The sequence below is a fragment of the Lepidochelys kempii genome, chromosome 6 (genome assembly GCF_965140285.1).
Source record: "Lepidochelys kempii isolate rLepKem1 chromosome 6, rLepKem1.hap1, whole genome shotgun sequence".
NCBI lineage: Eukaryota > Metazoa > Chordata > Testudines > Cheloniidae > Lepidochelys > Lepidochelys kempii.
In genome coordinates, this window is record NC_136385.1 from 45,939,390 (window position 1) to 45,966,537 (window position 27,148).

General features: G+C 40.2%; 1 protein-coding gene across 7 annotated transcripts in view; it reads right to left on the reverse strand.

Moving 5' to 3' along the window:
* Positions 1-3,208: 3,208 nt before the first annotated feature.
* The window catches only part of ANO3 (anoctamin 3), a 390,571-nt gene continuing 366,631 nt past the window's right edge, over positions 3,209-27,148 (reverse strand). For all 7 annotated transcript variants that reach the window (XM_078853244.1, XM_073347804.2, XM_078853245.1 and 4 more), the window contains 7 exons: positions 26,699-26,796; positions 22,998-23,143; positions 22,730-22,882; positions 20,926-21,073; positions 12,217-12,297; positions 10,955-11,060; positions 3,209-10,375 (listed from right to left, as the gene is read on the reverse strand). In XM_078853244.1, coding sequence (XP_078709370.1) covers positions 10,193-10,375; positions 10,955-11,060; positions 12,217-12,297; positions 20,926-21,073; positions 22,730-22,882; positions 22,998-23,143; positions 26,699-26,796 — 915 coding nt within the window. In that variant the 3' untranslated portion in view covers positions 3,209-10,192. The remainder of the gene's footprint in view (positions 10,376-10,954; positions 11,061-12,216; positions 12,298-20,925; positions 21,074-22,729; positions 22,883-22,997; positions 23,144-26,698; positions 26,797-27,148) is intronic.

Here is a 27,148-nt window from a genome sequence, read left to right on the forward strand (position 1 = left end):
AACTCTGGAGCTGAGAAAATACAACAAGGGAAGGCCAGAGACACAGATGCTTGAAAATCTTTGGACAGGATGGACTAGTCCCTTTACTGCCTGTCAGACAGTCACTCACACAGCTAATGAAATGTAGTTCTGACTAGTATAATTTTCTAGTGCTCCCTTCCTGGCCTTATACCTGACTTCTGACTGGACAAAGGGGAGGTATGAGGACCAGATTTTCAAAGAGTTCGGTTTCTTGCACCTGAACACTTTTGAAAATCTGGCCACACTACTTAGATACCAAATGGGAGCTGAGCTCTTGGGAACAGCCTGCCACTTACTGAGGTGGCTAAATGAGAGTTGCTGAGTGCAGCACTGTTTTGAAAATCTGGCCCCACATTCCTTCTTCACTTCCATTTTCTCTTTTCCCCCTTGCTTCCTAATTTGATCTCACAGCCTTATTGTTCTAAGCTTATTTGACACTTTCTCTGTAGGCTGTGAATCTGCTGCTTTCATATATAGTTACCCACTCCTCCCAAAGGACAAAGAAATGTATTTTTGAGAGTTTTTTAAAAATTGCAACCCCAAAGAAATACCAACATGATAACAAAAACATAGCCTCTTTTCAATTGTAACCTCAGGTTGCCATCCATCCGATTCAAAACTGACTCTTTAGCATTTGTGGCCAATTTTTCAGAACAAGTAACCCCCCCCCCAGCCCCTCAGTGTACTAACATTAAGTGCATGTGCAAACCCTGAGTTAGTGCATGCAAACTAGCACTTGCATATGCAATTTACATGAAGCACATTTACAAATCCCCAGCTATCAATCCAAGCTACACGTGCCATAACCTACCTGCTTGAACAAAGGCGAAGAATGTTCCGGAGCATGGGGTGCAGGGGTACTTTTGATTGTGCCTCCCTTTTGGTGGACTTTAAAAGTTTCAGGCTGGTTCCTTCAGGTTTTAGAGCTGCTCTTCTATTGCAGTATAACATTTGTACTGTATCTTAATTAATTTGCAAATATTTAAATAATAAAGGGCTAAGAATGTGCCATACTGAAGGGAAGTCTATGGGAGAGATCCGGGGAGAGAGGAAAACTCTGCAAGACTAAGGACCCAGGACTCAGTACAGGAGCATGAAAATGAGATTGAGGCAACAGAAAAGATGCAACATGAATCACGGCTAGCTAGAGTACAACCGCATTACAATCATAGACTATAATGTTAGCTTTCTCTGCTGCAGCACTGAGTATCAAAGAAGAGCAGCTGCTGAAGCATGGAGAAAAGTAGAGATAAAATAAATGGGAAAAATAGGGATAAGCTACTTAGAAGCTAATTCTGACCCCTCCTCCACAGCTGGGTGGGTCCTGAGCAGCAGAATTGATTGAGTTTATCTTCACAGATTGGGAGAAAGTTTGGGGGACCTCCAAGGGGTACACTCCCCTATCTGGCATAGAGTCCTATTTCACAGCACGGGCTGATGGATGGACGAGTTCAGAGACTCCAATGTTGGGTGCATTCTCCAGTGCTTCTACTCATGGGTTAATGCAGCATCCATGGTCGGGGAAGGAGGATGGTGAGGAGTCCATTACGGACACCTTAAAATATCCATTTACTTTAGGAAGACTTAAGCACACGTTTCAGTGCTGTGGGGCTTGCTGGGGCAAGATGCAGAATACTCTGCCCCTGATTCAATGAAACACTTAAAAACATGCTTTTCTTTGAGCATGTGACTTCCTCTGCAGCATGGGGCACTGCTCACTTGCAGGTTTAAACTAGTGTAAATGGTGGATTCTCTGTAACTTGAAGTCTTTAAATCATGATCTGAGGACTCCAATAACTCAACCAGAGGTTAGGGTCTATTACAGGAATGGGTGGGTGAGGTTCTGTGGCCTGAAATGTTCAGGTCAGGCTAGATGATCATGATGGTCCCATCTGACCTTAAAGTTTATGAGTCTATGAGTCAATGGGACTATATACGTGCACATATTTAAGTGTTTTCCTGAACTTGCATTTGTCTAAACATATGGATTCAATTCAGTAGAAGTTTTGCTACAGACTTTGTTGTGACCAAGATTTGGCCCGAAGAGATTAGTATAGAGTGTTAAGGAAAAGTTAGCACATGTGACTCCATTTTGGTTTGGGGCCCACCATTGTTTAAATGCCAGCACATCATACACCAGGAGGAGTAATCCTTAGATATTGAATCCCTGTGAAAATGCTCCTCCTTGTCTCCAGCCTGCCTTGACTCCCAGTATCTGGTTTTTGTCAGTCTCTAACTCCCTGTCTCTTGGCCTTGATGTGAGGCCTCCCATTCTGATAATAAAAGTTACTGATGCATAGCTTTAGGACCATGCTGTGTAATTAACATACTGGTATGGCACGAGGAATGCACCAAGCAGGGATAGGTGGTAGATAAGACAAGGGTTTGTTTATTGGCTAAGGTTTCCGATGCACGAGGGCAACATGCTTTGCTAAAAGGTATATAACCTTTGTATAATCTGCATTCAGGGTCCCCTCCTGGCTAGCAGGGGGGCACCACGCTCGAGCGTAATAAACTTAGTGTCTTTTGGGAACTCTGCAGTTGTGGACTTTGTTTCTGTGCCTCAGCCTAGATTCGAACTGTGTGTGTCCTATCAGGTATAATTCGCAGCACTGGTGTGCGTGTCCTATCAGGTATAATTCGCAGCAGTTGTGTGCGTGTCCTACAAGGTGTAATTCGTAACAAGAGGAAAATCTTACATTCACATGGTGGGCTGGAGGAAGGGAGGTGCAGAAAGTGATGAATCAAGACTTCAGCCCTATCACCACTTTTTCTATTAAAGTTTCATTTTTACCTGGTTGAGAAGGGTTCTGGATGGTGATCATGGTTAATAATTTTAAACAAATATCCAGTAGCTCTTAGTCAGACATTCTTGGGATTATCTTTCATTGCATCCCTAATGGGCTCATCAGCCCAGTGACTTGATACTGCATTGAAGTGGGTGCACCCACCAAAATTAAGATAGCATTTCCAATTCACCGATTCATATAGAATAAATTCACAACAGCGTGGTGGCTCTCATTAACATGGTGTATATACGTTGTGGGGCGTTGTCACTGACTCCTTGAGTTGGGGTAAACTACAACTTTATAGAGGACATAGTTTACCAGCAATACATTAGTATAAAGAGTGTCTGTGTGTTTTACTAAAACTTTCAATGTTTGTAATAAAGAAGTTCCAAGTCTGCTTTAAAGATATCCAAGTTTATTACTGAAAAATGCAATATTCAAATGTGTATGATACAATAAGTAGTTGAATTTGTACATGTAAACCTTGATAAATAGCATCTGAAGGACAAATTTATGCCAAAAGTGTCTTACAACAGTTAATCAGATCAATCACTTTCCAGGGGAAAAAAAGCCCTCTCCTTTGTACAACATACAACTGTTTTTTCCTGTCTGAATTCTTAAAGTTTCAGGCTATTCATAGGGTCACAAAAAGTAATCTTAAACACAAAAGAAATCAACAATTAACAGGCCACAGAGACTTTTAGCATGTAGTACTTGAAAGTCAATTCTTCTCAAATATTTTCTGGTAAGTATTGCAATCTCATTTTAAATATTACTTACAAAGTTTGGACTTGTAAATAGAAAAAATAGAGGAAGTTTTTTTCCTAATTCTTTACTTAGAAACCAAGTTGTATTTAAATATTACATAAATTTCAAATATACACAAACGTATTTAGAAATCTCCTATGATCATATTGCAAGTCAGCCAGGACTATTATTAGAGTAAAAATGATTTAACTTTATTTCGTAACATTTTTACACACAATTCTTTTCAAACAATTGAAATTTTAGTGATACGAATTACTAACCTATATAGAAATTAGAATAAACAATTTGGCAGACTGTACAAATACAAGATTCCAAGACATCTAAATGGAACACAAAATAAAAAGATGATCAGATTCTTTTGTTTTATTCTTTTTGGGGGTAGTGTGGGGTGGGAAGAGCAACTGCCATATTCCCAGTGATTAAAATGCATTGGGTTTAATGCTAATTTCTCAACTATCAGCATCCTAATCACAAATTCCTAGCAATATCAATGCAAGCCTATGCAGAATATATTACAATACAAAGGCTATGGCAAAAAAGTTAGTGCAAGCCAATGGAGATGTTAAAGGGTACATTTTTTAATGCAGTGCACAGATATTCAGCTATAAGAATAATTAACATTTCATGGCTAACTCACCATGCTGCATTAAAAATTTACATCTATAGGGAAGAGCAAAGTGATTTCTAGGCACTCCCTAGCTGTACTATCATAATGAAGTTGTGCTGTCATGGTGAGGCTAAACCATGCCAAAACAAGGTGGCAGCATATGACATTACAGTGTAAAGATGAGGCCAAAACTATCAATACAAGCCCAGTGCTGATGGTTTCAAAATGATCTCAGTTAAGTCAAGTTATATATGTTAACATTATACAAGAGAGAAGGACACAGGATCTTGAGATTTCAGTATTTTGAGAATGTATGTGGGAATGTCCTGATTTTGAAAGGTGCTGGACGGACAGTTCTGGAAAACGAAGCTGCAGATGCAGCAGCAGTGCGTGCTTCCCCACCCTGCTCTGGCAAAGTGCACTCTGACCTGGAAGACGCATCCAACAGCTCAGTATCTGTGCACATTCACTAACTTTGGCCTTGATACTGAGAATGCCAACAAGTGTGTCAGTTCTGGTGGAGTTTTTGTGATGTAGACAGTTGTTCATTGGAAACAGGACTCAGGCCATGTAAGTCACTGAGACGGTATCAGTTAATCCACCTGGATAGGATCTAATTGTGATCTAAAAATGAAAGACTGTGTCTCATCACCCATCCCCTCGGCCATCCAGTTACCTTTAAATTAAGCCTAAACCCCCAAAGAAAAGGAAATGAAGCATGAAAGCTACTACAGCAACTTAACTGCAACCACCCGATGAAGTGAGCTGTAGCTCACGAAAGCTTATGCTCAAATAAATTGGTTAGTCTCTAAGGTGCCATAAGTACTCCTTTTCTTTTTGCGGATACAGACTAACACGGCTGCTACTCTGAAACCTCTTATTTTTTATTACAACCAATATAGGGCCTGATCCAAAGCCAAGTGGAGTCAATGGGAGTCTTTACATTGACTTTAATAGGCATTGGATCAGGACCATACTGCATCTGCTCATTAGTGGATTTTTACAATGTTGGATTGTTACATTCTACCACTGTAAAATATATATATTTTTACCAATATGGATACAGTATGGGAGGAGGTAAAGAGGTTGGATAACACTATAAGTGAATTTCAATGGGGCGTATGTTCATAAGAGACTTAAGAGCCTTTGAAAAATTACCCTTTAGCTGTATTCGTATAGTATATACTATACGTGGGTGTGCTGTGGCAGCTTAATAATTTCTTTGATTTTTCACTGTATAATGGTCTGTCTACATACCAAATTGCCTGTGAGTTTTAGTCTCAGCTGCAATATTATGTAAAAACACAAACATGGCTGCATGTTCAATTTCCATACATTTGTCCTGAGTGATCATCCTCAGTCTTTTGTGAAAATTACGAAACAGGAAAAATTTCCTGTTGGATAGAAGATTGCTTTTATTAGGAATGTTAAGTGAACTTACCCCTAAACTACTTTGCACTTCTCAATTATTTCCATCTTTATATCACACCTCCCATATGAAAGTTTATTTAGTTTTATCTTTCTATAACTTTTTTTCTTTTCATATGAAGTTACTTAAGTAAAATGAATTTTTTTATAAACCTGTTGCCCACTAAATGTTAAAGAGAGTTTGTTTACACTTATTTGAGTGAGAATTTATGCTAAAATGCAGTTATCTATATCATAGTAATGAAGAAGGGGGATTTCAAATGAAACAAAAAAGGAAATAAGTCTTGTTAACATGCCTATGTTAATGGATGTGGACTGACCATATCATGGCACAATCCAGCAGATGAACTAAGTCCATAAAAACGCAAAAGCAATCACAGGTAAATGACAATGGTTTTAGTCACCCCACAAATTCTCTGAGTAAGTGCTAGCTTTTGCAATTTACAAGAGAGTAAGTCACAGTAAGAAAATCCCTCAAAGCAGACTACTTGTAGATCTTAAATTATTTTGGTTTTTTATTTACGATGAGCTAACCCATAGAAACAAATATTACAAAATGCAAATAGCAAAATCAATGCCTACTCTAAAGCTGTGATTCCCAAGCTCTTTTTAAATTTTTGTAGAATATTTCATAGGAGGGATCCTTTTATGGGTCTACCTTTTGAAACCCACACTGCTTGGGCCCTATGTATCCTTGGTGGTCCATATAACATAGTTTGAGAACCACTGCTCCTGCACGTGTACAATTCACAGTAACAGTTCACTTGATGTGCTTATTATTGTGAAAATATTCCACTTTTATTGTGTAAAAGTGAAAGAACATATTTCTAAAGAAAAACAATTATGGTCTATTATCTGCATGGAAACTTTAGGCTTGTTGTTTTTGCGATCAGCTTTAAAAGGTATTCTCAAATTTCTCTACAATACCTTTATGTAAGAGTCGTGTGAGGAGAGTACTAGGGAAAAAAATTACATGTTAGGGACTAGTTTTCACCTTTAAAACACCTTAAAAGGATGCCCAAATCCAGCAGTGTGTCTATTATCCTTTGGTGGGCACTTACATTCTAAGTGCCAATCAGAAGCTTATTTACATGGCACAGCCATGAGCACTAGAGGGGTGTGAATTCCAAAGCATGCCATGGTTGCACACTAATTGCCCCATGAAGACACTAATGGCATGCACTAAAAGTTCCCTAGTGTACATTAACACAGTACTGTTGTACTAAGAGTCCAAACTTAGACTTTAGAAATTCCAGTCAGGGCCCAAGTATGAATACTGAGCTGTTAATCTACATATTGATCCATTCACATTCAGTGGCAGAAAGTAAATACTAGTGAGGCTGATGCAACAGGATTCTTTGAATAATTGTTTTTCTTTTCTCAACCACCAGATTTCTGATCTCACATGTTAGGCACAAATTTAAAATATAAGCTGATGAAAAATATGAATGCTAAATTGATGGATTTTTTTAATTTCTAGAATGAAGATTCCTTTTTGATTGTATCAAGACGCTGAGTTCAGATAGGAATAGTTAAGACATTTTGAACTAGTAACTGGGATCTGTAATACAGTATTTAAAAAGCTGTATGTGGTCTCATGTGGTCTCTCTTAAGGTGCATGCATAGAACAAATGTATTATAAACTAGATCAGGAATGATCTAAAGTATTTTTGCACAGATGCTATGTTTTGAAACTCTTCAGCTTTGGAGAATTCATAAATGCAGCTCGCATGTACAAGTCATTTATACTGGTCACTTATTTGGAAAGACAAATATCTAGAATATGAAAATATAGGTAATCAGCATTCACATAATACATAATTCCTGAGGACAGAGTGTACCTTATACCTTTGTCAGATAATTTGCATGTTATGCAAACACCACACTAAATGAAATCTAGCAGAAAGGTTCTCAGCTAAAACAAATTCCGATACAGAAGCAATGCCTTTAGACATTGTTGATACACTATACAAACAAAGGAACAAAAACACACAATATTTCTTCAGAAGTTCTTGTGCTTTCCCAGCACTTTAAATTAACTGAACAATGTCAAATTTATATATTCCTATCTAACGTACTTTTATATTTCAACACTGAAAGTCGTTATAGAAGACTTCTGTACATCTCCAAATCCAAGACCATACTTTATTACAAAAAAACATTTCCTTTCTGTATTTCTTTATTTTTAATGCCCAACTGGAATTCTTCCAGCTATATATTGATATGTGAAAATATCATCAGGCAAAAAAAAACAAAAACCATGTAGAAATATTAATCATTCTTCCTAATTTTTGGCTAAATTTATACCAGTCCTTCTGCCTTGATCCAGTCAAGGCATGTTGTTAAAACATTAAAAGACATATCATTTGTGACCCTATGCTAGTTAATGGATAAAATTAAACTAGGATGCTATAAAGCTGGAGAGTTAATACATTAAACCAGACAATACAGAGTCTTAAGCACAAAACAGAAGCACATTAAGAATTTCTTATTAAGACTCATGTGACACTGAGAATACAGTGTCAACAGAGTAGAATGGAAACCCTTCCTCTTGAATAGAAGCATGGGAAAGTCTCAATTCTACAGAGCTAGCACTGTGGAATTTTTGGCTAATAAGCTTTGATTAGATCCCCATTGGTGCCAAATTGTGGAAACCTAGGCAGTTTTCTTGTAGGGTCATAAAAAGCTGGATTTTCTCATTAATAGACAATCCAATAAACCTCAATAAGGGTCAGATGTAGGGCCCAATGAAGATAGCAGAAGTCTTTCCATTTACTTTAATGGGCTTTGGATCAGACCCACAGAAAGGTACATTAACATAACGTTCATATGAAAAATATTTCTTCTTTCATTGGCATTGAAATAATAAAACAAAATGCATTCTAGATTTGTGCAAGTAAACATTGGAATTATGCTTGTTACCTAAATAAGGTATACTGGGAAGGAAAACTTCAACTCCTCTCACTGTCTGCAGCCCATGAGTGACTTCACTGCAGCTTTATCCTTAAGATTGACATTAGAATTTATCTTTGCTATAGTTACTGTGCTTTGTTGCATCCTAACATGAGTCCTAAAACTGAAGCGAATTATCTCTGATTTTTTTCTTTTAATTCTTTTCATCTGATAGAAATAAGAACCATTTTAAAAAAACTGTACAAATGAGAAGCAGGACGATTTTAGTTTCCCCCTTTTCCATAAGTGAATCCTGTACACTTGTTTTAGTTTAGTACTTCATTTCTCCCATATTATGAAATATTAAAAATGAAGACAATTTTCATGACTCTAACCAGAACAGACATTGCAGTATCCTGTATGGATGTGAAAAGTGAAGTTCAATTCTCTATGAGAACATTTACTTTTTCTGCTGATTTTGAAAAAATATTATCCCAAGAAGGCATAAAAGCAGAAAAAAATCTAATCCTAACAGTAATATACATATTTCCCCCCATGCTTTGATGTATGTAGCGCAAGATAAGGAATGCACATTACTGGAATAGACGGAGCGCTGTTATACAACGCTCCGCTTCTCTTTCCCTGAACAAGCAAGTCATGATGTTATAATTTATATTTGATATATATCTGCATAAATGACAGTAGCTTGCATACTGCAAAGTTAACTATATAAATACACGAGTAAATTATTTGCACTGCAATATAACATTTCAAGTCAAAGTTTTATGAAGTCATAGAATCACTGTCTAGGTAGATCAAACAAAATAATATTGACACAGTTATTCATCTGCGTGCTACATTTAGCATGGAAATGATTCTTCGTTTAGTCTGGAAGTATGTGGAGATGGCCTTTTGGTATATAAAAATGGCAAGACAATTCAAATAGTCACATTTCTTTTCAAATATAGCTGCGACATGAGCAATGCACCGACGTATTCTTTCAATGGAACTGATCTTTCTTTGAATTTAGAATTTTTTGGCTTTATCTATAAAGATAGATGGATGAGAAGTGATGTGCAAACCTTGAACTGCATAGTATATATCGAACAGCCTTGTGTCCCCATTTTAGATCAGGACCACATCCACAATCTCATCAAGAGACTAGAACAAACCTGACGAACAGTAAGCTTCAAGGATCATTAACATCAATTTATGGCCACAAAGGCAACAATTAATCACACTTTTTTTTTCATAGGCATTACTACTTTAATTGAGCAATCAAAAGCTTCAGAAGTAGCAGATGATATATAACTTGCTTTTTAGTCATGCCCTTAATATGAAAGTTTTACAGGCAATGTATTTATTTTCATTATGCTGTTGCTGACTTGATGAATAGGATGAAAGTCCATTGCAACTTGCTTTACTGACGCGTCCAAGTGCTCAACCCCTCATTGCATTTTCTAATGAACTGATAGCAACTCCTGGTATTGACCATAGACCAGTGACAGATATGGCTCTTCATTTTCTTCATTGGAAGCATGTATTTTTCAGTACCCAGCAAAGCCTGCAAATATATTTTCCCAACAGCAGCATATATGCACACTGCTCCTCATTGTCAGATCTACCTTCATTTGAGACCTGCACTCGTCAATTTTTATGGAAGGTTTTTGCTGCTATATGGTATCAACTAAGGCCATTCATGGTGATACTGTTTCCCATTCTTTTTCCGCTCTCTCTGCAAGTGCTCTAGTTCAGCCTCATACATCATTTCCTGGACTAAGTACTTCTCTCTTCTCATTCTGTCACACAAGTCTTTGGGCATGTCTGGGATCAGGTAGGCAATGAAAGACTTTATTCCAAAAACAAGGTGCTGAAAATGAGAACAGAAATAATTTGTTCAAAGATGCTTAAGTGTTCTGTTTGGGGCCAAATTCTGGTGCCACAGAAGTCAATGGCAAAAGTGGGACCAGGATTTGACTCATGATGTAAATAAAAAAAATGTAATGCAAGATGTTTCTAAAGCAACCCTTCATATAAGCAATGCAGTATAACAGGAACAAACTTCCTAAAACAAACCTACGTTCCAATTATCTGAGCTTAATGCACATTCAAGACTCATTCCTTCTTTTTCTATAGCTTCAAGAAGATTTGACTGACATCTACATGCCAAATGAGTTTGGACAGAGGAAATGAGGCTCTAGAAACAGTCTGTAGAATTTGTGCAAACTTTCTCAACACAGTTTCCCAGCATGAGGCAGTTGACCAGCACTGGCATTTTCTAATATATCTGGCTCGTCGTTATCTCTCCATAAAGCATCAGGTGTAATCACCTAGTTTATGATACTAACCAGTGCTTTGTTTTTGGGCCCATTGTAGGATATCTGATTTAGATCTTTACACAGGTGGAACAGCAAAAGTAGTATCATTTCTCTCCTAATCCATGACTAACCTCAAATACTATAATGAAAGCCAGCCGCGCAGCTAGGACATGCCAGAACTGCAAGGTGAACTCATAAGGAGCTGAACTCCAGGGCGGCGCTCTGTAGTCTCGATATCTGTAACATAAAGAAAAATGTCCTTTGGTAAGAACACTCCTGAAATACTGCAAATGAGCTAATCAACACATTATTAAAGAGGTGCTGGAAAAAAGAATCACCAAAATGATATGTGGGGTTAGAATATGACCGGAGAATGAGGAATAAAGGAATGAAAAGTATCCATTCTAAATAGAAATGTTTAAGGACGTATGATAACTATAAACATGCTTCAGTAGCAATTCAATAAACAAGAGAGGAAAATGATTCACAGTGCATGCGAGTACTGAACAGAGCTGAGCTTAACATACTGGTTTCATTTCAAAAGGGGGCAGACAAGCATTTTCTTTCTCTTTGATACAGCAGAACACTTTGAGTTTCAAGTTCAAGTGACAGGTTTCAGATGCATCCAATGAAGTGAGCTGTAGCTCACGAAAGCTTATGCTCAAATAAATTGGGTAGTCTCTAAGGTGCCACAAGTACTCCTTTTCTTTTTCAGGTCAAGTGAATCTCTTCCTAACTAGGCCTAGGTTCATTTGATTTACTTCTGGAATGTCTCAGCCAGCCTCAGCTAAGTGTCAATTTCTGGACACTGGATGTGTTTCATGTGTATGAATTTTACTGCAAACACTTTGCACAGTTTTGTTAAATTAAAGGAAAAAGTTCTCTTCAGCCTGCATTGTGGGTCTCTGCTGCATACCCTGTACTCACTCTGCCTGCACAACTCCCACTGACAGCAAATCCTGTGCTGGTTTTAAGCCAGAAGCATAATAATACTGCTGGGCTCTTAATATAGCACTTTTCATCTGCAATCTCAAGGTGCTTTATATAAAGAGGTACCCCCATTTTACAGATGGGGAAACTGAATCATAGACACTTGAAATGACTTGCCCAAGCTCATGCAGCAGGCCAGTGAAAGAGCCAGTAATAGAATTGAGGTCTTGTCTCCAGAGTCCCAGTTCAGTGCTCTATCCACTAGGCCACACTGCCTCCCCATAGAGTGGTGAAACAAGCTTATAAGGAAATGCTAATAAACAAAAATAATAAAAGAAACTGTTTTCTGAGAGTAACTTAAACCCTTGAGTTATAGATGTCAATTTCCGTTAGAATGAAATATTCTCAAAGAACAAGGAGCATCTCAATATAGAGATAAACAAGTTGCGCTTTTAACACATACCTGCAGTATCCTGAGTATCCCATACCAAGCTCATTCAGATCAAATACTGATAAACTACTGTTGACATATCCCTTTAAACATCTGGAAGGAAAAGACACAATCTCAATATTTTCTGCAAACAGCAACTGCTTATCGCAGATTGTGCATGCAAAACGTGTTTCACACATCCCCCACCATCACCAATGCATGTCAAGGTCTATGGTATGTCTTCCAAATCTTTTACTGGATTATTTTTTTATTATTTATTAATTATTATTATTATTATTATTGAGTGGCTAGGTTTTTAGCTGAAAGACTGCCATAAAGCCAATGGATGTTTCAGGGATAAACCCTCACACCCTCATTTTTTAAAATGAATTTTATGCTTTCAAAAGGAGTTGGATGCTGATTTTCATTGTTTATTCAATGAACACATACAGCACAGTCAGTAGCAAAGCAAGGTTCTCTGCAATGTCCTGCCAAAATACCTGAACCTGAAGGGACCTCCTGTAAAGAGAGTAAATGCAGTTCAGTCTCCTTGCAGATTCTGCTGATAATGGAGCCAAATAATGCCAACGTGATGGTGACTTTTATGATCTGGACTCTTACCCGCTCAGAACAAAACGGAGAGCACCAAACTGCTTTTCACAGATAGCAAAGCGCCATCTGATGGCAACAATTTTTGGTCATTACCAACAGGAACTACATACAGACTGATGACCCTAGACGTGAAAGGTTCTATAAGTCCCTGAAAAACTTAAGGAGCCATCTACTCCTTAAGTTAGTTTTCTTTTAAACTGGAAGTCTGTCGTCATCCTCATAGAAAACCACAATTTGGTCCTGTGAAAAGATGCGTATTAAAAAAGAATGCCTTTTGCCTCCTCCTACTGTCAGTGGTGTAGGGGAGTAAATTAGAAAGAGCCATAGCATAATTTTAGTGAGCAGTCTGCTATCATGAAGCATGGCCCAGTTACCACTGAAGACTATGTTAAGACTCCCACTGAATTCACTGTGAATTGAATGGTTTTGTGACTTTATGTGACAAAAATAAGTGCATATTAAGTGGCATGCTGAAGGGAGGAGCTTTCACCGCCCCTAAATGGGCCATCAGCATTAGTAGCAATATCCAGTGTAACAACAATTTATGAGGATTATTTATCAAATCTAGTGAGGCCAGAATCTATCCTATCTAATCCAGCACCTCCTGAACTCCACCCCCTGACCAATGATGAGAAAGGCCAAAGGGGACACTGACAAGGAGGAAGGAAATTATGACCATACAAGAGTTGGTGAAAACCCAAGAAACCAGGCAAGAGGAAACTATAAAGAACAGAACAAAGTTAAAACAAAAGTCGTCTCCCAGAAACAAGGGGGTATTTATTGCATCAATGACAACATCTTTTAAAATCACAAACAAAACTATAAAGGAAGGAAACACAATAAAATCACAAAATATATTTACAAAGTTAATTTTAACATACCCCCTATTGAATGTGTAGCTTTCAAGCCAAAGCACAATAAATCAAGTTGTCAGCTGGCATTTTAGAAAATGTGAGGTACCAGCCATGAACACTAAACAAAGAAACAATTTTCTAGCTAGTCATTACTTTTAATGAGCACTTAAACGCTGAACCAATTTTAGCAAAATGAACTCTGATCAGTGAAAACGACAACTTTTTCATTTCAAATTTCACCTCTTCTATTTTTATCCTGGGTGATGGATGGGACGGAACAACCCTCCCCAAACGTTAAAACCTGAATGTTGAGGAATTAATTCCAGTAGCAAAAATATTACTGCTGTGACTGTGCTCATTGTCCTGGGCTTATTTTTGGCTGGCTATCTCAACATGATCCACACTGATGAGCAGCCAAACAAGTCAAAAATCATGTCATGCTAGTCCCTTTATTTCACAGTAAAACTGAATAGACTAATGCTTCACTACTGAACATAGATATGTAATTAACTTGTGGCACTCACAGCTACAAGAAAGTAATCACTGTTCTCATTAACCTGCAGAACTCATTACCACAAGGCCAAGATGAAGCAAATCAGACATTTATGTGAATAATAACTCTTGCGTCAAGGTTCCCTTCCCCACTCTAAACTCTAGGGTACAGATGTGGGGACCTGCATGAAAGACCCCCTAAGCTTATTCTTACCAGCGTAGGTTAAAAACTTCCCCAAGGTACAAACTTTGCCTTGTCCTTGAACAGTATGCTGCCACTACCAAGCGTTTTAAACAAAGAACAGGGAAAGAGACCACTTCGAGACGTCTTTCCCCAAAATACCCCCCCCCAGCCCTAAACACCCCCTTTCCTGGGGAGGCTTGAGAATAATATCCTAACCAATTTGTTACTAAATCATGAAACACCCAAACCCCTGGATCTTGGAACAATGGAAAAATCAATCAGGTTCTTCAAAGAAGGATTTTATTAAAAAAAAAAGAAAGGTAAAAATCATCTCTGTAAAATCAGGATGGAAAATACTTTACAGGGTATTCAGATTCAAAACACAGAGGATCCCCCTCTGGCAAAATCTTAAAGTTACAGAAAACAGGAATAAACCTCCCTCCACACAGGGAAAATTCACATAAAACAAAAGATAAACTAACCCGCCTTGCCTGGCTTACCTATACTGGTTGCAATATTGGAGGCTTGGATTAGGATGGGTTGGAGAAGACGGATTTCTGTCTGGCCTCTCTCTGTCCCAAGAGAGATCAACCACATAAACAAAGACCACAAACAAAACCCCTCCTTGCCCCCCAAGATTTGAAATTATCTTGTCTCCTTATTGGCCCTTTGGGTCAGGTGCCAGCCAGGTTAGCTGAGCTTCTTAACCCTTTACAGGTAACAGGATGTTGCCTCTGGCCAGGAAGGATTTTATAGCACTGTGTACAGAAAGGTGGTTACCCTTCCCTCTATATTTATGACACGCTCCCCAAATCACAGATAGGGTGAAACACTGGCTGTGATTTCTTCCTGGAGCTCTAGGAGAAAACAGAGTTAATAAGACACATGCACCTCTAAATATACTACTTAGTGTATAAAGACTAAGAATAGCTTCCACATCTTAAGGACGATTTGGACCAGTTGATTCTGGGAAACTTTCACGGGAGAGTGCATCAGCCACTTTGTTAGAAGCCCGAAATGTGTTGTATGTTGAAATCAAAATCTTGGAGAGCTAAACTCCACCAAATAAGTTTTTTGTTATTTCCCTTGACGGTATGAAGCCACTGTAGTGACGCATGGTCAGTTCTCAGGTGGAAACGCTGTCCCCAAAAGTAGGGGCTTAGCTTTTCCAGACCGTAGACAATGGTGTAACATTCCTTTTCACTGATTGACCAGTGGCTTTGCCTCTCAGACACCTTCTTGCTGAGAAACACGACAGGATGGAACTCTTGATTCAGTCCTTCCTGCATTAAGACTGCTCCCACACCACGCTCGGACGCATCTGTGGTTACTAGGAATGGTTTGTCAAAGTCTGGGGCCCTTAGCACAGAGTCAGACATGAGTGTCGATTTAAGCTGGTTAAAGGCCTTCTGACACTCTTTGGTCCACTGAACTGCATTTGGGTGTTTCTTTTTGGTTAGGTCTGTCAGTGGGGTGGCGATTTGGCTGAATTGCAGTACAAACCGCCTGTAATATCCGGCCAAGCCTAAGAAGGATTGGACCTGTTTCTTTGACTTTGGGACAGGCCACTTTTGGATAGCATCCACTTCGGCCTATAGTTGATAGTTCCTTTCCCCACCTGGTGTCCAAGGTAAGTCACTCTGTTTAGGCCTATTTGACACTTCTTAGCCTGAACAGTTAGTCCTGCCTCCCTTATGTGCTCGAAGACTTTTTGTAGATATTCCAGGTGTTCTGCCCAGGAATCCAAAAATATGGCCACATTGGCAAGGTAGGCGACTGCATATTCTCCCAATTCTGCTAGGAGACCATCTACAAGTTTTTGGAAGGTGGTGGGTGCATTCCGCAGCCCGAAAGGGAGCACATTAAATTCATACAGCCCAACATGCGTGATGAAGGCTGACCTTTCCTTGGCGGATTCATCGAGTGGTACCTTCCAGTACCCCTTGGTTAAGTCCAAGGTAGAGATGAACTGGTCCCATCCAAGTTTCTCCAATAGTTCATCTGTGTGTGGCATTGGATAGTTGTCTGGGTGAGTTACAGCATTTAGCTTATAGTAGTCCATGCAAAAACGTATCTCCCCATCTGTTTTGGGAACTAGAACCACTGGAGATGCCCATGCACTGAGGGAGGGGTGGATTACACTCATCTGTAGCATATCCTGGCTCTCCCATTCTATAGCAGTTTTAGCTTGAGAAGACACCCAGTAAGGTTGGGATCTAATTGGGTGAGCATTACCTGTGTCAATGGAGTGGTATGCCCGTTCAGCCAGTCCTGGGGTGGCTGAGAACGTCGGCACATAGCTAGTGCACATCTCCTTGATCTGCTGTTGCTGCATACGCCCAAGGGTCATGGAGAGGTTCACCTCTTCCACACCACCAGCGCTTTTCCCTTCATAGCAGACACCTTCAGGCCACCCAGCGTCATCTCCTCCCTGGGCTGTAAACTGACAAACCTTTAATTCTCTGGAATGAAAGGGCTTTAGAGAATTAATATGGTACACCTTAGGCTTTTGGTTGGATGTGGGGAATGCTATGAGATAATTAACAGCTCCCAGGCGCTCTTGGACCGTGAATGGCCCTTCCCACGATGCTTCCATTTTATGGGCCTGGAGCGCCTTTAAGACTTTGAAGGAACGCTCTCTGGCATGTTTATCATACCAGGCTTTTTGCTCTTTTTGAGCATCTTTTAGGTTTTCTTTAGCAAGGGCTAAAGAGGCATGGAGGGTGTTTTTAGGTTGGTTACAAAGTACAGAATGTTAGTTCCTGGAGAAGGTGTAAACCCCTCCCATTGCTGTTTCACCAACTGTAATGGCCCCTTAACCTCGCGGCCATATACAAGTTCAAATGGTGAAGACCCTAAATTGGGATGTGGTACAGCTCTGTAAGCAAAGAGCAACTGCTGCAAGACTAGGTCCTAATCACTGGAGTGCTCATTTATGAATTTACGTATCATGGCCCCCAAAGTTCCATTAAACTTCTCCACCATGCCATTTATTTGATGGTGGTAAGGGGTGGCAACCAAGTGATTTACCCCATGAGCTTCCCAAAGGCTTTCCATAGTTCCTGCCAGGAAATTAGTTCCTACATCTGTGAGGATGTAGGAGGGCCAACCTACCCTGGCAAAAATGTCTGTTAGTGCCTGGCACACACTTTTAGCCCTGGTGTTGCTTGGAGCTACTGCTTCCGGCCACTGGGGGGGCAAAATCCATGAAAGTCAATATGGACTGCTTTCCTCTGGATGTCTTTTTTGGAAAAGGACCTAGAATATCTACAGCTACTTGCTGAAATGGAACCTCAATGATGGGGAGTGGCTGGAGAGGGGCTTTGACCTGGTCTTGGGGTTTTCCCACTCTTTGGCATACCTCAGAAGATCGGACATAGGCAGAAACATCCTTGCCCATTCCCTCCCAGTGGAATGACCTCCCCAAATGGTCTTTGGTCCTGTTCACCCCAGCATGGCTACTAGGATGATTGTGGGCTAAGCTCAAGAGCTTTTCCCGGTACTTAGTTGGAACTACCAACTGTCTCTGAGGATTCCAGTTTTCCTGGTGCCTACCAGAAAGAGTTTCCTTATATAAAAGTCTTCTTTCTACAACAAACCGGGATCGATTAGAAGAGTTGAGAGGCAGTGGTTTGCTCCGTGCCTCCGTCCAAGATCTCTGGAGGCTTCCTGCTTCCTGTTTGGCCTGGAACTGTTCCTTTGATGCTGGAGACATCAGTTCCTCACTGGATTGTAGACCTGGGCTTGGTCCCTCTGGAAGCGATGCCGGTGATGGTGCTGTTTCTGTTGATGGTGAACTGCTCTCTGCTAGTGCACTGTGGTGTATTTCAGGCTCTGGCTGAGCCTTTTGTGTAGGCTCATCTGCTGCTGCTGTTAGTGCAGGCTTGGTGGTGCCCCCTGGTGTTGGAGCTGTAGATGGGTTTGCAAGCACTGAACTCAGTGCTGGCAATGGTTCTGGTGCTGGTTGCTTCCCCAGTTTTGGTTTGGGGACTGGCTTTGGCTGGGTCTCTGGGACTGGATCCACTGCTGCCATTGCAGTTGTTGGCAGGGGATCCAGTTCCACCACCTCCATCTGGGTCTCTGGTAACACAGACAGGGCCCTGGTGGAAGGCTCAGGAACAGGGATAGGTGTGGAAGCTTGCTTAGTCTGGCTGCGTGTGACCATTCCCACCCTCTTGGCCAGCTTTAAATGGTTGGCCAAGTCTTCCCCCAGCAGCATGGGAATGGGATAATCATCACAGACTGCAAAAGTCCACATTCCTGACCAGCCCTCGTACTGGACAGGCAACTTGGCTGTAGGCAAATCGAAAGAGTTGGACTTGAAGGGTTGAATCATCACTTGGGCCTCTTGGTTGATCAAGTTGGGGTCCACTAAGGATTGATGGATAGCTGACACCTGTGCTCCAGTGTCCCTCCATGCTATAACCTTCTTCCCGCCCACACTCACAGTTTCCCTTCACTCTAAGGGTATCTGGGAGGCACCTGGGCCTGAGGACCTTTGGTGTGACTCCAGTGCAATGAACTGTAATCTGTTGGGGTTCTTGGGGCAGTTGGCCTTCACTTGCCTCAGCTCATTACATTTAAAACATTGCCCAGTTGACTGGTCACTGGGGAGAGGTGGGTTGCTGGAGAATGGTATGGTGGGACGATAAGGTGTCTGAGGTTTTCCTTGGGATGTAGGTGGGATCTTGGGTTGCCCCTGGTGATAGGGTTTTGTTTCGGGTTGCCCCTTCTGATATTCGCTCTAACTGCTACTAGTTTTTCTCTTTTCTGCCACCTCCACCCATTTGGCTCCAATCTCCCCACCTTGATTACAGTTTTGGGCTTCCCATCTAGGATGTACCTTTCTATTTCCCCAGGAACACCCTCTAAGAACTGCTCCATTTGCATTAGGAAGGGCAAGTCTTCTGGAGATTTAACACTTGCTCCTAATATCCAGGCATCCCAATGTTTCACAATGTGGTAGGCATGTTGGGTAAATGACACGTCTGGTTTCCAGAACCGCCGACGGCAATGCTCGGGTGTTAGCCCCATTCTGACTCTCACCTGGGTTTTAAAAAGTTCATAACTGTTCATGGGTTCCTTAGGCATTTCAGCCGCCACCTCAGCTAAGGGTCCACTGAGCTGCGGCCTCAGCTCTACCATGTACTGGTCTGTAGAGATGCTGTATCCAAGGCAAACCCTTTCAAAGTTTTCTAAGAAGGCCTCGGTATCATTGCCTGCCTTGTAGGTGGGGAACTTTCTGGGTTGGGAAGTGGTACCTGGAGAAGGATTGCTAGGGTTGGTTGGTATATTCTTGCCTTCTCAATCTCCAGAGCATGCTTCCTCTTTTTTTCTTTCTCCTCCACAGCTCTCTTGTGGGCCGCTTCCTCTGCCTCCACCCTGGCTTTTTCTGCCTCCATCTCCAAGTGCCTTAAGGCCACCTGGCTATCATGGTCTTTTGGTTTCTCTTCAGCTTCGAATCTGGCCAGCTCTAGTTTATTAGCTGCTTCACTGGTAGTCATTTTCCTGCTTTCTTGTGCTTAACTTTAGCTATATCGGGTAGTTAGGAAAAAAAACCCCAAAACTTGTGAATTTCCCTGCAGGAGGTTAACTACCCTGCTTTTAGGGTAGAGAAAACTCCAGCTCAAAAAAGAAAAATCCCTTTGTAAAAAAACTAATACCTCTGTCTCCAGGCAAATAGACAGAAAACCCTCTAGCTGCTCTCAGCTTTAAAAAAAACCTCTTCAGGTCTGTGCTTTAGGTTCAAAATGATCTCTGGTTCAAAATGATCCCACCGCTCTGCCACCATGTCAGGGTTCCTTCCCCACTCTGAACTCTAGGGTACAGATGTGGGAACCCGCATGAAAGACCCCCTAAGCTTATTCTTAGCAGCGTAGGTAAGGAGGGATTTTAGAGCACTGTATACAGAAAGGTGGTTACCCTTCATATTTATGACATCTTGTATGTAACTTTGATTCAAATTCATGTTTGATTATTTATTTGAGAAAGAAAACAACTTCAAAGACACAAAGTTTTTGAAAACTTCTCCCCCATGTGAAATACAATTTTATCCTTATCTCAGCAGTCTGTCTGCATAATTTCCAGGTTAGGGTTATGAACCGTCTTTTTCTGAAATGATCATCAAAAGCACTTGAAAAATCCAGGACTATAACTTTTGTAACTAGCCTGAATTTGTTTATTTCACATTTCCTCCTCTGCTATAATAAATTATACAAATTAAATGTTGAATGGCCAAAGTGCTAACACACACTACAGATATCAGTTCTTGTTGCTACATACTTAAATTTTACATGAGCCTATGTGCATGTTTCATTTGTCCCATTCATCTCCTCTGTTCATGTTTAAACCAGTCACCGTATTTCACTCTGGTGAAGGGATTTTGGAAAGAAAAGCATGATTTTATTTTAAGTAGAAATCTCTGTGGAAGTTGCTTAGGAAACTGTGATACAGTCAGGTTTGTGTAACTATAAAGGACAAAATACTACTGATCCAATGTACAGATTGCAGGAAGGACAATGGGGAAAAATTCACTTCCACAGCAAGATAAAGTTAATGTCTGCCAAAAAAAAAAAAATGTATAGAAAACGTCTGAATTACTTTTCCTGTCTGTATCCTTCATCTGTACAAGGGCCATATTTGTATGCATAGACAAAACGTGGGATATAGTCAGAAGTAATTGCAATAACAAATGCATTAGTTATGACAGCCAGGACTCCAATTCCTTCAAGGATTCCATACCAGATACCTAAGAGAAAGAAGAATCAATTGAAAGAATAAGAACATTCTTTTTATACTATTTTTCTTGTTTACTGAGAAACACAATCACTGTGCCAAAAAAGCTATGTTCAGATCCAGACTTGGATTAAGCTAAACTTCCCAAGAATTTTGCCATCATGGGCTGTGTCCGAACTAGAGTCACACAATTGGCTCCTTCTAGTTTTAGATCCAATCTGTAAATCCCAAACACCCAAATCTGGGATACCGTTTAAAACTATTACCTTGTAAGTATATGAAACTCAAAAAGGATGGTCGTTTCAAGAGAGTGAAGACGAGGAAACAAAGAATTGTTATAATGGAGATCAGTAGGGAAGAAAATGTTTATTGTGAATGCTGCTGAACTATATGGGATACAAATACTGTCTCCTACTTACAGTAACTCTTAGATCAAGCAGAAAGGCTAGAAATTCCACAGGCTGACACCAATCATAAACCTGTGTTACTCCTTATCAGGGTGATTTGAGATGTGCTGTCAATCTGTCTCAGAGAACCCCTCACAGCTGTATGTTAACATCACTGCTTCCTGATCATTCTCAATTATATCAATAGTACATCTTCAGTGCAGCAGACCACTTTCTCTGTAAACTTTAACAAGGTATAACTTAGTGCCAAAAGTATAACCAGGAAGACCCAAGTATAAGCCACTAAAAAGTGGCAAAAAGAGACTTAAATCCAGCTTGAATTCTACTTATGGCCAAAGAGTATCATCTCCTTATGTCAGGACTCAGTCAGTTTAGCTCTTAAACATCGCAGAGCTTCTGCTTTGAAAGTCCATTGATATTCAAAAAAGAACAGGAGTACTTGTGGCACCTTAGAGACTAATTTGAGCATTAGTCTCTAAGGTGCCACAAGTTCTCCTGTTGTTTTTGCAGATACAGACTAACACGGCTGCTACTCTGAAACCACTGATATTCAGTAATTTTAGATATCATTTTAGGCCCAGAGGTTTTTTCTTTTTTTTCCAATAAGTAGCCCAGTGGTTCCCAAACTTGTTCGGCCGCTTGTGCAGGGAAAGCCCCTGGCGGGCCGGGCGGTTTGTTTACCTACCACGTCAGCAGGTTTGGCTGATCTCGGCTCCCAGTGGCCGCAGTTTGCTGCTCCAGGCCAATGGGAGCTGCTGGAAGTGGCGCGGGCCGAGGGACGTACTGGCCGCCGCTTCCAGCAGCTCCCATTGGCCTGGAGCAGTGAACCACGACCACTGGGAGCTGCAATTGGCCGAACCTGTGGACGCGGCAGGTAAACAAACCGGGCCAGCCCGCCAGGGGCTTTCCCTGCACAAGCGGCCGAACAAGTTTGGGAACCACTGAAGTAGCCTAATGGTGGGCCTTTAAAGCCACATTTTAGAGTTCAACACAATGATCTCTCACTGGGAATTGTTGGTGCTCAGTACTTTTGAAAAACAAAGTCATTTATTTAGATGATAAAATCTGGTTTTAAAGCCTAACTTCAGATTCCTTTTGTTTAACATTTTGGCCATTGTTGATATTTGTAGTTAACCTGTTATACCCACTTCCTTTCAGTTATTTTTAAACTTTTCATGGCATTAGCATTTTAAGAGAATAAAACACAAGCCGGTAGTACAATGACTGCGCATCATCATTGTGCTCTCTTACCTATATCTTACCTATATCTGTTGCTCTTGCAGGCATAGGTCTCCTCCACTGGGTAACAAACTTGTAAGCATCTAGTCTTATTTCTATAATATTGTTAAGCAATGCCAGGAGAGGTGCCAGTGGGAAGGCAGCAACAAAGATGGTGGTAAAGCCAAACTGTAAAACTAACAACAGATTGCCAGATTAGAAAATGCAAACAAATGCGGCCTTAAAAAGGAAAAGCTTTGAACTGCTGCTGAGTTCCATAAGAAAACTGCATATTGCTGTACATTTGCTCACCCATCTCTAAGTACTCATCCATTAAGCCATGGAGATTCATTGGCTGCAGATTCCAATCTTTTTCCCATTGAGGTAGTGAAATTTTATGCTCCAATAACTGCCCTCCTTTCTTGATCTTGCGTCGTGACCACCAGTTCTGTAGTAACCTACATTAGACAGACAGATCATCGAGCTTGTGATATCACTGGCGGTGCCTGTTCAAGAATTTACAATATTCACGGATATCATCATGAGTTAGCATCCTAGGCCAATTTTGAACTGTTGCAAGCTACCTGAGAGTGCATACCTGTGGAGATACTTTCTCACGAGCATTCCTCAAAATTCTTAGGAGATCATATTCAAGCCAGAGCAGAGAGCCTTTACAAGACCTTACATGCAACTTAAGCTTCACATTAAGGATTTAATTTCAACTGAAGGGCCCCTTATAGTGGGGTGATGTTTTCAATGCACAAACCTAAAGAGATTTTTTTTTAATGTCACAGAGCCTTCTTGAAAGAGTACTTGTTAAAGAATATTGTTTTCTCCTGTAGCAAGGATGCGTCTTTAACAAGGTTTTGGTGAAACCACAAATATAAGGCAGGATTGTGACCAGCCCTTATGATGCTATGCAATGGTTATCTGATGGGGGAGTTGTTAATAATAATAAAAATCAGCTAAAGATTGTACAAAGCTTCTCAGATGAATGAAAATGGTTATGTGAGTGCTAAGTATTATTTCAACTTGGGCAGCTGGAAATCAGAGACTGCAATTGTGTGTTCTGGTTTGGAAGTCACTTGAACACACACTTTAGGGAGGCAAAATTCACACTTCATTGAAAAGGGACTGTGCTGGAAAGTGTTTCTATTAGGTTTGTCAATCTGCTCGTATTCATTTCTAAATCCAGTTTATCCTTTGTCACACACCCTTTCTTTTGCTGCTGAAAAGGCCTCAAGGATAAACAAAGGCCTTGTCTGAATTCCCAGACTACTGCTTTGTGAAAGGGGAAATAATAAACTAAGGAAGCTTGTTCTCAAATATTTGTGAGATAAAGAAATTAAGATACTGGCTGAACTGGGAAGACAGGAAGTCTAATACCCTGTGTACCTTTGTTCTATTGAGTGTTTCAGGTCTAGCAGCAACTGTATAGTGCCCCAAAAGTTTTTATCAGGTTGCTGGCACACAACGAACACAGCTTTTTGGACAGGGTTTCAAGGTTAGAGCTCTGGACTATACTTTGATGTGTCACAAGAAATGTAGTATATTCTTCCAATGTCTTAAAGATTTTAAAAATCTTGGCCTAACTGTTCCGTTTAGAAGCTGCACAATAAAGTTGTGAAAGATAATTAATTTTAAACAACATGAAACAATTCAAAAGGCTCAAGTATTCCATAAACCCTTATTGCTGAACAGCAGTTAATGCTGTTCCTGGGAACAACAAACCCACAGCATCTGATGGGGGAGGTGCAATAACAAGGAAAAAAGTTTTTTGAAATGGCTATTTTAGAGAGACTAGATAATTTAAATTCCATTTACTTTATTTACAGCATCCATCCTACAGGGGAGGGGATCAGCGTCTTTTTAATGTTTTCTCAAACTGCGCTTTTGTGCTCTCCACTTGTGTTTGTAAAGCTAACATTCAAAACAAGAAACTGGTGAGAGGAATCCTTTTTCGGTCCCAGAGCACGGATTGTTTTATAGAGGGACAGGGGCACCACTCTAGTTAACGTGAAGACTAGCTTACTGTTTAACAGCCAAAGTGCTCAAAAATCCACATGCTTGCTGAGACCAACTTGATGAATTGCTCTGCCACGTGGGGATCTGGGGGCAGGGTTAGTGGTCCAAATTTGAGGTCATCCAAGCAAGAGGTTCCTGGGATAGAGCCTCCCCACAAAGTCAGATGACAAACATTTTATGGTTCTTATAACAATTTTTCTTGCGCATATCTGGGGCTCAAACTATGGCTCTTATCCTTCCAAAACTGATGTCACCTGCATGGAACTGAACTCTGCCTTTTTGAGGAAAGCAACATAGAAAAAAAAAAGTGTCAGGGTAAAGTCTGGAATGGAACATAAGCAGCTCTCATGACTGTGAATTTGAGTCCAGCTCTATGCAGCTTTCTGAGAATGTGTGTTGGGCACATTAGTGGCTCTCTCAGCCTGTATTCTTCAGGGGATCCCTCTGGAAGTATTGCCTTGAGAGCAAAGCTTCTGGTTCAAGAGCTGTTATTTCAAAGTGCTCCAAAATCCACACGCACACTCAGGTTTTACTTGAGCAACATTGTCATGGAAAACAGCATTAATTAACTAGAGGGAAGATGAAAGACTCTGGTAAGCAGCAGCATTAGAATAATGTAACCATGATTCTGAACCTCATCTGCTTCTGGAACAAGGGGACAGTGTGATCAAATAAAAGTAAGTAACTGTGATTCAACATTAGCATGACCAAAAAGGCTTCAATGAGCATCACGAAACACCCCAAAAAAGAGAGCCTAGTACTAAGGACTGGTGTAAGTTCAGCATTGACCAACGTGATGCCAGGATACTGTCTTCAGTCAAAACAGTAACTTATATTTCTCATAAAAAATAAACACAGAAAACATTCAACTTTCTACAACACTGCATCCTGTCTACACAAACCAAAGTATCACAGCTATCAATTTCACTCCTCAAAGTACTGTAGTTCCTATAAAAAAGGGGTCTGAAGGAAACATTAGGAATTTTGAAATTTTTAGTCACATGGCCATATATAAAACAGTCATAGCAAACCTCAAACAATATTCACCCCCCACGCAAACTGTTATAGAAAAGTCATGTAGTGCACAGTCTACCATGAGTATTTTGATATGATACTTTAACCCAAAAGAAAGATTTTTTTTGCAGAACTTTTTCTACTCTGTTAAAGTGGAAATGCTGGTTCAGCCTTAACTTTAGTGGAGCTACCATGCCACCATAATAGTGCTGTGCAGTATTAGGGCTGGGGTAGAAATCAGAATGCAAGTTATGGTTTTCTGGGCAAAGGGCCCCTCAGAAACCACCCGCCCTCAAAGTGTTGTAGGTGCTCACGGAGATTGTCTGGAGTATGCTACCCCACAGCATGAGTTGGGGTAGACTCTGTGATGCAAATTAGCAGCCATTGGATTAAGGGGCTCCAGAAATGTAGCCTCCCCAAAATAAGCTGCTTATAATTTTCAGAGTGCACAAAGGTCCATGTGCATGTGTAAATGGCTTTAAAAACTCATATGCTGCAGCAGAGTCTGGAGTACAGCCTGTGTTGCAAATTTGGGGTCTGACCCAGAACTCTGTATCCTAACATCCCTGATCCTCAGTAAAATATGGATCTAGATCCAAACTCTGCATGTGGCCCTCTCTTTCTATAATGAGCTGTACCAAATCTTCAGATCTCATCATCTTATCTTGGGAAATACTGAGTGACTCTCTAACACTGAGATCCACATATGGATTCAAACTTTGGTACTCACGTCCATGTATCAGAAAACCAGGGGCTGGGGCTTGTATGAAGTCCAAGAGATTTAAAACAAATCATTTAGTATTTAATATGTTCACATGTATTTGTTCACATATGCTTCTGCTTAGCTAGTTAAGATTTACATTTAAAAGCCATAATCTCCGTTCACCTACATTTGGACTTTTCCTTTTTCTCCTACAGTTGCATAGGGTATGGTCATATTTTAATAAAATAATGCTCTCAATGAGTGAACTTACGGATAACCCAGTTCCATGAAGTTGTTCCACATTTGTTTTAAAACCATGATAACGCCCATTTGCAAGCAGAGATCTATCAAACAGCCACTAGGATGACACTGAAGGAAGAGGAAAAAAGTTACGTATTAATTAGGGCTGTTGATTAATCGCAGTTAACTTACGTGATTAACTCAAAAAAAAATTAATTGCGATTCAAAAAAATTAATCACAATTAATCGCACTGTTAAACAATAGAATACCAATTGAAATGTATTAAATATTTTTGGATGTTTTTCTACATTTTCAAATAGATTGATTTCTATTACAACACAGAACACCAAATATACAGTGCTCATTTCATAGTATTTTTTAAAACAAATATTTGCACTGTAAAAATGATAAAAAGAAATAGTATTTTTCAATTCACCGCATACAAGTACTGTACTGCAATCTCTCTATCATGAAAGTGCA